General features: G+C 39.8%; 1 protein-coding gene across 1 annotated transcript in view; it reads left to right on the forward strand.

Moving 5' to 3' along the window:
- The window catches only part of KYNU (kynureninase), a 53453-nt gene that overhangs the window by 15959 nt on the left and 25100 nt on the right, over positions 1–12394 (forward strand). The window contains exons 5-8 of the mRNA XM_054278252.1: positions 2020–2081; positions 3418–3489; positions 5012–5086; positions 6409–6555. Coding sequence (XP_054134227.1) covers positions 2020–2081; positions 3418–3489; positions 5012–5086; positions 6409–6555 — 356 coding nt within the window. The remainder of the gene's footprint in view (positions 1–2019; positions 2082–3417; positions 3490–5011; positions 5087–6408; positions 6556–12394) is intronic.

Genomic DNA, 12394 nt, shown 5'->3' on the forward strand with positions numbered 1-12394 from the left:
CTGAAATGCAGTGCAGGTTATAAAGGATAACAGTTTTCCAATGACATGGATGAGGTTTGTTTTGTGGGCATGAAATTCAATAATGGAAGGCTTTTAATAAATATATAATTTACGGATGACCAAGACTTACATGACAAATGTAGTGTCATATTTAATTTGGGATGCTAACATGCAGCTAAAAGTGATCTTACAGATTAAGCATTTGTTTTATACAGAATCAGTACAGCAGGCAGAGGTTTGCTTGGGCAGAATTTGCTGTGAAAGCCACAGATTTCACAGAAGGAGCAGAGGGACAAATAAGAACAATACCATTTCTTGATCCTGTCCCTTTTTTCAGCCTCCAGAGTTCCATAGAAATATTAAGACTGCAAATAATACTGTTTTGAGCTGCAATCACTCTCTCTAGCTGTCTCCTGGATCTGCAATAGAACAACCCCAAGGTGACCCCTTCCAGCAGCAAGGAGCCTTAAGATGCAATGCTATCAGAGGGAAGAAAAGAAAGCAAAGGAGAGGAGTTTAGGTGAAGAAAAAAGCTTATTTATCCCTATGAAGAAAGTCCTTTATATATTTCTTTCCACAAACTTGATGGTGTTCCTGGTGTCTGAAGGAGGAGGGAGCTTATTAATTTTTGTGTGGCTCATCCCCTGGAGTGATCATTCCCAGTCACTGACACCTGTTTTCCTAATCCTTCTGTCCAAAACCTGGAGATTTCAACAAGTGGAAATGTCCTTGAACACCTCAATGAGAATGGTGCTTGGCTTTTCCTGGGCTGGCAGAAGCTGAGGCCTGCTTGGGAGGAATGTATGAATTAATTATAATTGTAGATTTCCATGTTCTTTGGCTATATTTGCCTGTTTTGAGTTGAACCCATGGTTGTCTCTTTTTTCCTACACTGACAAAACAATCACTCTGTGAATTTAAACTGTTCAGGATATGGCGGCAGTGTAAGGCAGGGACAGGAGAAATTCAGGGTTCAGCTTTCTTTTTCTTGTGGCTCCCTTTACCCTTTTACATCCCCAAATCAGCTTTTCCTTCCTCTTTATTGATTCCAAAAGTGGTTGTTGCCCTCCCTGCCTGCTCACATTTCCTTTCATCACTCTCTCTCTGCAACCTCTCTCCACATTTGGTGATTCTGTGGCTGAGTGAGGATCAGGACAAGGTGCATGAACACATCTCCCATCTGAAGAAGACTCTCAAGATATTGATTTGTCTCAAGAATTAATTTCTCTTTTCCAACAACAGACACCAAACATACCAGAAGGAAAGAGGAATTGATTTTCTCCATATCTTGGTGCTGCCCAACACACAATTCCCCTTCTTACCTAAAACCTTTCACCAGGGCTTGACAAATGGTGGAGAATTTGTTACTAAATACTGGCTAACAACCATTAGTTGTTACTAATTAGCTCTGCCTGTGATTAGCTGTAGTCCAAAGGCATCTGTTATTATCCTCATTGGAGCAATGTGAATATGGCTTCTTGTGAAGCTTATACATTAGTAATGTTCTGTTACATCCAATAGGTCAATTTTGCTCATTTCATTTTTTAATTAGGATGAGATTTATTTTGACATTACAGTAACCACTTACAACAGATGATTATCTCAATATATTTTCTCACTTGTGTTACATATGAACTTCTGACAAAAATAAGTCTTCAAGTCTTGCTTTACATACAGTCTTTGTGACCTCACTTGTCTGAGGTATTCAGGATAATAAATCCACTGGTGGTTTGCTGAGAAATGGAAAGATTTAGTTGGGTTTTTTTGTTTTCTGTGTCTGACCTGAAAAAAATAAATATTTTCCTGCCAGTGCAGTGTAGAGAGTCAGACAAGAAATCTTTTTATTTCACTGTGATGACACCTCAAACATTTGTTTCCTTTCCAGGCTTTGGAGAGACATTGACTGAATTCATGCTTTTGCTTTCTCACTACTGTTCTCTGCTCTCTGTTCTATTTCACTGAAATTTTAAAGAAAAACTCCAACTATTTTTCAAACGTTTTATCTTTTTAATTTTTCAGGGGCCAAAAGACAAGAAATAGCCTTAATGAATGGGCTGACTGTTAACTTGCACCTTCTGATGGTATGTCTTTATGATGAATATTTGATCTTGTGTTGACAAGTATTTTTCTCCTTTCTTTGTGTGTCTATAAGCAAAGTGTTTTCTGAGGACCTCACAGAGACAGCACTGGGTGACAGATTAAGTTTTTAAGCCTTGGGAGTTGTATCTTGAATAATGTATGTGCAAGACCCGGCCTGACTCAATACTAAGCAGGAAAGCTGGACAAAGAAATATTTTCAAGGACTCTGGAGGGGAAGTTTCAGCTGTTCTCACGTGTGTTGTATGTCAGTTGCCAGAGGAAATCTTATTATTTAAGCAACATTTGCAAGTAGCTTCTCAAATTTCAATTCCACGCCAAATTTCAAAGTTAAGGAAACAGGAGCTCAACAAGCTTGTGAGCAAGACAAAGCTGTAATATCAGTCAAGGTTAAAATGCAGCTGCATACAAGAGATGACACTTAGAATTATGTTATTTTATAAGTGCCTAAAATGTGCATTTTTGACTTGCATGGCATAGCGACCATAAATGTGTCTTATTCATGCTCAGGTGTCCCCGTGGCTGCATAGAGCCTGTCTCTGCTTCTCCAATATTTCCAAAGATTTGGTTCCAAAGATTTGGTTTGAGTGTAGATGTGAAGCTTGCTTTGTGTGGTTCTCACAACAAGGTTTATCACTTGGATCTGCTCCTCTGGACCTTTTAAAATTAATGAACATGGAGCAGGGTGGGGCTCAGTGCAGTCAATTCAGTTGGCTACTTTGCCCTGAATTAAATGTGAATTTTTGGAGTACACAGACCATGCAGAAGGTTGTGTAACCCAAGCTAAATTGAGCAGGAGGCATTGTAAGTCTTTGTAGTCCTGGCATGGGGGCCAACCCAGCTTGCCAGGACCTGAGAAGAAAAGATCACCCACCTGTAGATGCTGAGATCAGGCCTTTGGGCAGCCTTGTTTTGGAGTAAGGGATGATTCCATAACTAAAGTTTAAGAGCAGAGATGTAAATCTAATTCTTTTTCACTGCCTGCTACTCTTCAGCTGCTGCTTTTGATTGCTGGATGGAGCTGGGTGAAATCCCAGCTTGCCTGGCTGCAGTCAAAGCTTTGCCATTGATTCCTGTAAGTGCAAGTTTTCAATGCTGGGTTTTGGTGGCTTTGTTATGGATATGTGAAATACAGTATTATAACACTCTCCTACTTTGATAAATGTTATATGGACAAAGAAATATTTGTAATTTCTGGGGGATTCTCTGTAGGTCTGCATGACAGTAAAACAGTCTTTATTAAGTTATATGCTGGGAGCATCTTTCTCATCTCTGCTTAGATAAATTTCAATATTTCTTTCCTTTTTTTCTCCCTAACAGCTATCTTTCTTTAAGCCTACTCCAAGACGCTATAAAATTCTTCTAGAAGCAAGAGCCTTTCCATCTGACCATGTAAGAAATTAATATTTCACCATATTTGTATTATTAATCGTATTTTTCCAAAGAATATCAGTAGTACGATTTGAATATTTATTAGCTCATCTTGTCCAAGTAAGATTACAATAAAAAAATCTGTCAGAAACTTTTGAGCTCAGCATACTTTACAGATCGTAGCTTTATTCCTTTTGTTCAAATAAGAAGTGTTGCATGAGGAATAGAATGAATGGGTGCATTGATTTATTAGTCTTTTTAAAGACATCTAGCAAACTACTGGCCTAAATCAACTAAAGTTGTAAATGTTTTATTAATTCTTGTTGCTGTTTTACGTTATGAAACCAAATCAATACAAACTCACAACATTAACACTTATATATCCCCAGACAGAGATGGAAATGTTTGTTCTTAGCACTTTAGATTACTAGTTCAAACATAATTTGTCTGCTACAAAATAAGAGACAATAGCCTGTGCATCAGAGCTTCGAGCAAATTAATCTTTGGGTTTGTGGGGCACTGCTACTTTATCATCAGCACCGTAAACTCCTGGAAATTGATAACAAATTTGATCTCTGAGGTGCAATAAAAGTGACTCGAGCTACTAACAGGTTTATTTGTAATGAAGATGCTGGCACAGATGTATACACCTCAAATTGCTTTTATTCTAAGTAATGTTCAGATTAATCCCACATTTGTTCCACAAGCGCTTGTACATTTACACTCCATCCTCTTAAATTTCTATGGCACTTCAGTAATAATTTCTGCAACTGTCATTGCTTCAGTTCCTGTCGTGAAATTTTAAACTCCTTTATACTGTTATTTGATGGTTGTTATTTGATCTCCAGGACCATTATTTATCAATAAAATTGGCAGATAGGATTTTTTTTTAAATAGCTTGAGAGTTTAAAGCTCTTATTTCCCTCCAGCTGTGCAGCAAATATAAGATGTGAGAATGTCACAGGGCGGGATGTCTGTGCTGGCCAAACCTCGTTTGTGTTGGCAGCAGGGCATGTGGGTACCCAGGGCTCCTGGAGAAGGGATGCTCAGTCCTCCTTGGCTGTTATCCCTACAGGTTTGGCTTTTTGGCCTCTGGTGAAGTGCATCCATCACACCACAGAACCATGGAATGGTTTAGGTTGGAAAGGGCTTCAAGATCATGTTCCCATCTCCCTGCCATGGGCAGGGATGCCAACACTGGATCAGATTGCTAAGGCCCCAGTCTGCACCCTCATTCTGCTCCATGGGTTTATCCTGTGGGATTCAGGCTTTGACGTTGTCCTTGCAAAGGAATTAAGTTAATTCTAACGTGAATTAAATTCAGATCTTTTTTAATCCAAAGTAAATCTGTGAATTTCTCAGCAGAGTTGGATTATGCTTTCAAGCATTACTTTTAGTGAAAGGCAAGGCATCTGAACAGCTTTCTCAAATTCTGATGTGCTTGTCCTTTTTTTTCTTTGGTTGTTTATCATGTATTTATTTATCATGTATTTGTAGTTGTTTATTCATGAGTTAATGCTTTCTGCATGGAATTCTCTTCCAGTATGCTATGGAGTCCCAGCTCCGACTGCACGGGCTGGATGTGGAGAAAAGCATGGTCCTGCTGCAGCCACGGCAGGTTGGTGAGGAACCTGTCACTTCTGCTTGCTGCCACCAAGGGCAGAAACACCTTTCATGTGAATATTCTCAAATATTCTAGTGTAGAAGTTGTAATCTCTGCATTAAAATATAGATAGACTTTATGAATCACAAACAGATGTCTTTCCATGCATATTTTTGACATTAGACCCCATTTTATAATTGCTGATTCAATAGTTAACTTTCCCCAGAAGAACAACAAAAACAACAAAAAAGCCATTCTCTCTATTTTTCCCATTTCCAAAAAAACCTAGCAGCATCCTGAGTCACCTGCAAAATATGCTTTTGACTCATTGAGAATTCCCAGTGTCCTTTGAATGTCCTGAGGTAAGAGATTGCCACAGCACGAGCAGCACTGTGTCTGCATCAGCACGGGCTGAGGGAAAGGTCTGCTCTCAGTAATATGCAATTCAGATTAATTTGAAATGCTGCCTCGCTTCACTTCTGCAGCATTAAGAACTTTGTCACCTAACTATAAACCCAGGGTGACCTTTTGCTTCTGAAATCTGAGTCATCTTGTGAGTAAAGAGCCCACTCCTGAACGCTTGATAGATTTGCAGAGATTGTTGAGATAATAACAGTCCCTTGCAATTCAACCATCTTGCCCAAGCTTTTTTCAGTAACAAGTCTAATTTAATTCTAGGTTTTCACTGCCTAATTGATCCCTAGGTGGTGGTATGTTTTACAAGATCCCTTGCTAGGAAGACAGGAGGAGGATGGGGCAGTAATTTTCCTGTAAAGAATCAAAAATGAAGTTGATTTTTTTTTTCTTGTGGTTGAAATTCTTCTATATTTAATGACCACAGGTTTGGGGATTTTTGTACTTTTGATGATGTGAGACATTGTTTTTGAAATATGAATATGGCAGGTTTATAATAGCTTCCTGTGGGATACCAAGTTTATCAGAAAAGTAAAGAATGAAGCTGATAGACAACTTTCAAATCTTGTGGGTGTCACAAATTTTCAGATGCCACTTAAAAATCGTTCAATATTCTGTCTGCACCAGGAATTTTTGACTGTAAATTAAAACTGTCAGAAATACTAAAGGGTATGAAGCATGTTAGAGCATGAAGTGAATAGATGTTTTATAACAGGCACCTCCAAGATTCCCTTGCTCATGATTATTTCTTTTGAGGTTACTTGCTCATAGGCTACTTCACAGCACTACCTTCATATATCATTACCAAGACAAAGGTTTGCTTTTGAGCTCCTTTCATGGGAAAATATAAATTATGATTTAAGGAATGGCAATGTCATTACTGCCAGAGTTGATGTAAAATGCGTCCTTTAATATTGTTTTAGGGGGAGGAGACCTTGAGGACTGAAGATATCCTGGCTGTAATTGAGAAGGAAGGGGACTCTATTGCTGTCATTCTGTTCAGTGGGGTGCAGTACTACACAGGACAGCTGTTTGACATCCCTAGAATAACAAAGGCTGGCCAAAAAAAGGTAGGACTGCTCCAGATATGTCCTTTTCAAACTAATTTTAGATCAGTTTTTCCTGTGAAATCAGTTGTTCTGGGTTTTTGGTTGTGTTTTTTATTTTGTTTGGTTTTTTTTTTGTTTTTTTTTTTTTTTTTTTTTTTTTTTTTTTTTTTTTGTGGAGGAAAACACAGAAATTTGTAGGTCTCTGGTAAAATGTAAAAGCTCTCTGTGCCCAAACCTTTGGGGACTGTGTGCTGCAGGAAGAAATAGCCCTGTGGGAGCAATCTTTCAGGCAGATGAATGTTAAACTATTTAGAAAAGGTAATTCATGACTAACTATTAACTTTGACATGGCTTTTCTTGAAGGGTAGAATACCATGAGCCTCAGTGAAGGAGGAGGAGGAGGCAATCACAGCTCTCACCTGTCTTTGAAAGTTAGTTTGTGTGAGATTTCTGAGCTTTTCCTGAACATTTTCAACATGAGACTTTTATGATTTTCCTCCTTTCCTGTAGCTGTGTTATGGCAGATTTTGCCCTCCCTGAGCAGGGGGGTGAGATCCCCATGGAGCCAGCAATGCTCAAACTCCACTGATGAATTTTCTGGAGACAGGCACAATGTGGAGCACATCAACATCACAAGATGAGTGTATTTTAGTGATGACTCAGCCTTCAGAGCTTGCAGGCAGTGTGTTCTGTGGACACAGCTGTAAAACTCTTTAACCATCTCAATTGCCTTAGGAATCCAGGAGAAATAATTTTTAATTAAGTTGTCTTATCAACAGGAGGTCACCAGACTTTCCATGCTGGCAGCCTTTTAGTGGATGCAGCTTATCTCATACAAGATTAAACCACTGAAGGGTAAACTCATTTGGTATCACTGGGTTTTTTGGCAAACCAGCTAACTCTTTATATTTAATGCTTGAACTCTCTGGAGAGGTTCCTACCTCACAGCACAATATACATCTTGTGTAGCTGTAGGTTTGGCAGTGGAATTTTTTCTGGACGTCAGGGCGTAAGTTATGCTGATGGCAAGAGATGGAAAAGTCCCCCCTGGGAGAGCAGAGCAGGTGTGAGAGCTGGTGCAGGGCCCGTGGGATGTAAGAAGGGAATGTTCTCACAGAGCAGCACCTGGTGCTAAAACCCAGCGTTAGAAACAGAAAAAAACAAAACCAACTTCTGACAGGGATGTAGGAAAGCAATGTGGGGAGTCAGCTGCAGGGGAGGTGGGTTTGGGCAGGAGCTCCAAAAGCAACACCCTCATGGTGCTTTCCTGGAGTGCCTGCCAGCACTTTGCTGACCACAAAAAATCCCAATTCCACCGTGCTGGAATGCTAGAAAGGGAAGACAGGTTATTAACAGGATGGTGCCACCCACTGCTCTGCTCTCTCTCTCTCCTGGTGGCAGCAGAGCTGCCAACACCTACACGTCTCCAGTGCTGCTTCCCAGAACGCCGCTCCGTGATGTGTCTGAAAGGTGTCTGAGAAAGAGAGAGAGAAATCTTCTTTCCTTCCTTCCATAAAGATGAACAACCTGGGAAAAAAACCATTGCTTTATCACCTCTCCAAAGATGCTCTCTGGACTGTGGGCTGCAGACTTGGATATGTGGAAGAGATGCAGTTTCACTGATAGCTCTAAACTGCCCCAAAGTGGTGTTCTGGGAGAGAGTAGTCACTCACAGCTTATTACATAGAGGGAAAATGGATTTGATGTTTATAAAATCTGAGGAGATAACCAGGACTTGGTGGAGAAAGATTAAAATTTCTGCAAGGCAGTGCAAATAATAAGAATATTAACCCAGGTGTTAATAATAATAATAATAATATTAACCCCATGGGCTTCCACAGGGATTCAAATAATATTAATAATAATATTAACCCCATGGGCTTCCACAGGGATGCACACAAAACCACCACCCACTTTACCCAGAGACTGTATCATGTTCCTGAAGAGCAGAGCAATTTGTGACAGCAATTCAGCATTCCAGCAGGAACAGGTAGATGTCAAAGGCCTGTTTCCATCTGAATGCCTGTTAGAAATGATATAATATAGACGTGAATCTCTTTTTCCACAGAATTTTCCAAAAAGAGAAAAAATCCCTCCATCAAATTGAATTTCTAGTGGTTCGAGTGTGCAGGATTGAGATCCAGGTAGATTAATGAAGTAAAATATCATTAGTACACTGAAAAAGCAAAATTAATTCAACCTGAAGAACTGTTTGAGTACCCTTAAGGCTTGAAAAGCATGAGTCAGCCGTGTTTTTATTTCCCTCCTGTCAGATACACTCAGCTCAGTGTCCTTACAGATTCTGCCCACAGGTTAAGTGATGTTTATATGTTTATACAAACCCTCCATGTAAGAAACTGTTACACCACACTTCAACGTCTGCCTATGACAAATATTTACATGAGCAGCCACAAAACCGTTGATTCATGAAGGGTTTCTGTTGGTAAGAAGCATTTCTGCTCCCTGCTGCTTATCTTGGACACAAGGCTTCTGGTTATCAAGAAGTATGGGGGTTTCAAAAGAATTGGCTCCTTTCCTCTTTTCCCAGGCCAGAGCTGGGGTTAGGAACTGCTTTTGGGTTAGAGGAAAACAAAAACAACTGCTGAAGCAGAGTCATTAGTGTCTATGTATCTATACATGGCTTTAATTGGACTTACCATATCTCCTCCAAGAGCTTCTGGACCTGATGAATCCAGAATTGTCTTCTAGTCAACATACTGTCACAGATAGGCTGAAAGTTCTTTTAAAAGTAGATAAGGCTGAAAAGTCACGTTTGTAGCAAAAATGTGAGGCTCTCCTTCCCAGGGATGAAGGGTGGTGGATGACCCTGCACTCCTGAACAGAAAATAGGTTGGGGAGAACTGACAAGCAAACGAGTCAGAAGGGGAAAATACAAGGTGAAAATGCTATTTGAGAAGAAGAAAGGCAAAAAAAAATCACTTGTCAGCCAGTATGTCAGAGAGAAAGTCTTACACAGATGGTCTTAATAATTCTTTTAATGTACTGTTGAAATAAAGTCCCACAGTGTTGTGCCCTATCAGGGCTTGGCTAGAGATTTGAGCTGTGAGCTCTGGAGGCCTGGAAAATGTCCTATGATTCTTGAGGTCAATCATTTATGAATTAAGTTACTGATTTCCTTTTACATTTTTTAAGCCAATTTCCTAAGTTCTCTGCGTACATTAAGATTCCTCCCAGAGTGAAAGCTCTGCACATAGACAGCTTCATTAAGTCATTAAATATTAAATGAACTAAATTAAGCTTGAAAAATTACCTCAGGCTATTTTTCCATCTAAGGTCTCTCAGATAAATCGAAATTACTATGTATTGTGCAAGAGGCTCATCAGCAGGCTGAGGAGGATGTAACAGTTTTCCTTGTTTCGTACTTTCAAGCTTGCTCTAGAGGATGGAGGAGGCTGAGTTGTTTTATTCTTCTACAAGTGAAGAAATGGCTGACTTTTAGGAGACTCTACCTTTCAAATACAATTTTAATTTCATAAGTTATATCGTACTTTCCACTGACTCTGAACTGTTATGTAAAATATTTTAATCTCTTGAGTCCCAGTAGGAAGAGCTTTAAGATCCTTCATCTTAATTTCTTTTCCTGTCTCTCTTTCTAAATGTCCCAGCTTTGCTGGCGTGAAGCTGTCATTTCTCTCCCTCTCTCCAAATGTCATTGTCCATGCTGAGTTGTTACCTGCTGGTTATCAGCAGCTACCCAGACACTTGGCAGAAATGACTTTTAGATGTTAGAATGAAACAGAAGAGGCAGGGGAGAGCACATGTCCTCTCCTTTGCCCGGAGCAGATGGAGAGCTCTGTTTTCCCCCCAGTCTGGGGAAGCGCCGTTCCCACGCAGTCCTGGTTCTGCGTGGCTTGTGCAGGGAGAGCTGCTTCAGTTTGTTTTACTTTTTCCCTGCAATCTGTGTGGCTAAACATTTGCTGTTTGTGTGACTCAAGTGCCAGACACCTCCCTGGGAAAGCAAACCAGCACACCCCATCTTGCAGATGACGACTCGAACAAACTGGTGCGAGTGGGCGTTTCTGAGACGATGCAGGAACCCTGCCAGCACCGAACCCGAATTTCCCGTGCCTCACTATTGTTAAACACTGCCCAGTAGGATCTGCCAACCAGTTTCAAAGGGCGAGGAGCAGCTAAAGGAGTTCAGGAGGATGGCCCATGGGTGTTATGACAATGACCTCCTTTTTTGTTCAAGCTGACCTGTTGCAGCCGCTGTCAGTGCCGAAGAACATTTTTCCATTTCAAGGTCACATGTGTGGATGTGGTTCTGAAGCCTCATTACTATGAGGGCATCCAACTGTCCCAAGCTATCTCCTCCTACCTCCCATCTACTGTAGTTTCATGATTCAATATTATGTGTTTGAACATAATTTTTATAGAGTATACGGCATACTGACAGGGAAAGGACAACTGGTTTTGGCATATGATTTATAGAATTAAATTTCTTACATGCTTTTTCTTTATGAGCAAATTCCTTTTTTTTGTTTTTCTTTTTTTCAATTTTGATAATGTACAGACAGACACATGCATTCTGCAAGACTCTCACCTGTTATTCCTGGTTTCCACTGAAACCAGTGCATCTGTCATAGAATTGCTTCCAAAAGTTTGTGTGGGATGTATGTACCTGTTAAGATTTAAATCTAGTCAACTGAAGTTTTGAAGTTTATGCCTTAAAACACTACGAGAACCTCCCTATTCATTGGCAATTGGCTTGAGTTTGCTGAAGCTTTTTTCTCTGATCCAAAGCCATTTTATCCCTGGATGAGAGCATTCCCATCGGAATTCAGCGTGTCCCAGCCTCTCTGCATTAGCTTCACCATTTCAGTTGATTTCTCTTAACTCAGATCTCTGTGTCCCTGTGAAATCAAGCCACCATGGCTATTTATTGGGACTCTAGTTACAACATTTAGATCACTCAAATTCTATGGCAGTGAGTTTTCTTCCCATCATTTTGGAGTAATTTTTCAAGCTGATAACTTCACAAATATCTCCATTAGAATTAACATGTCACATCTTAAAATGCTGCTCTGTACAAATTGTTATCTAGTTTATACAGAAGATTAAATATACCAAAGTACTGCTTAAATAACTTAGCTAAGACTCCCTCCCTGCAAGAAACAGCAGGAGATTCTTAAAAAAACCCTTTGTTTTATTATTGGACGCTGATTTTTCTGAAGCCTGTGCTTTCACTCTTATTCCTACCCTGCTGCTTGCAAGCAAGCTGTTTGTGTTTTAAAAGCAAAATGTAAAATAGCATTTAATTTGTAGTCCAGGCACAAAAAGCAGTTTTATTTCTCTGCTCTTAAATAAATAGCAATGCTTCGAATAACTTTTTAGTTTAAAAATGCTGCCATCCAGTGGTTATTTCATGTGTAAAACTCGTACTTTTAAATCTAGAAATCTCTCCTTAGATATTGGGTTTCCCCCTTTTTTCTCAGTGTCCTGTGTAAATTGTGCTTATGGCAAATACAAGATTTTTAACAGAGAAATAGCAGATTCCTTCTTTTTAAGGACAAGTATAAAATTTCTTAAAGATCAAGGCATTGCATAAGCTGCTATCTCATCCATTTGGATCCCCCAAAGAACAAGGTCCTCCTTGTTTGAATACCAGGGACACCTTGAGCATGAATATATATTGGAATGCGATTGTTCATGGGTAACTGGCATCCTTATGACCATTACTGCTTTGTCCCTGCCTGGGGGTTGTTGTGCCATACAGGAAGTGTTTGTATTTATGCATTTGTTTTCAATACTTTTTTCAAATGATTCCAGTTCCCTGCACAAACAAAACCTCAGAAATCTAAACCCTATCCAAGCATCCTTGAAGACAAATCACAGAAAA

This window comes from Melozone crissalis, unplaced genomic scaffold (assembly GCF_028551555.1).
Source record: "Melozone crissalis strain CALT ecotype California unplaced genomic scaffold, PUWL_Pcris_2 ptg000023l_1, whole genome shotgun sequence".
NCBI lineage: Eukaryota > Metazoa > Chordata > Aves > Passeriformes > Passerellidae > Melozone > Melozone crissalis.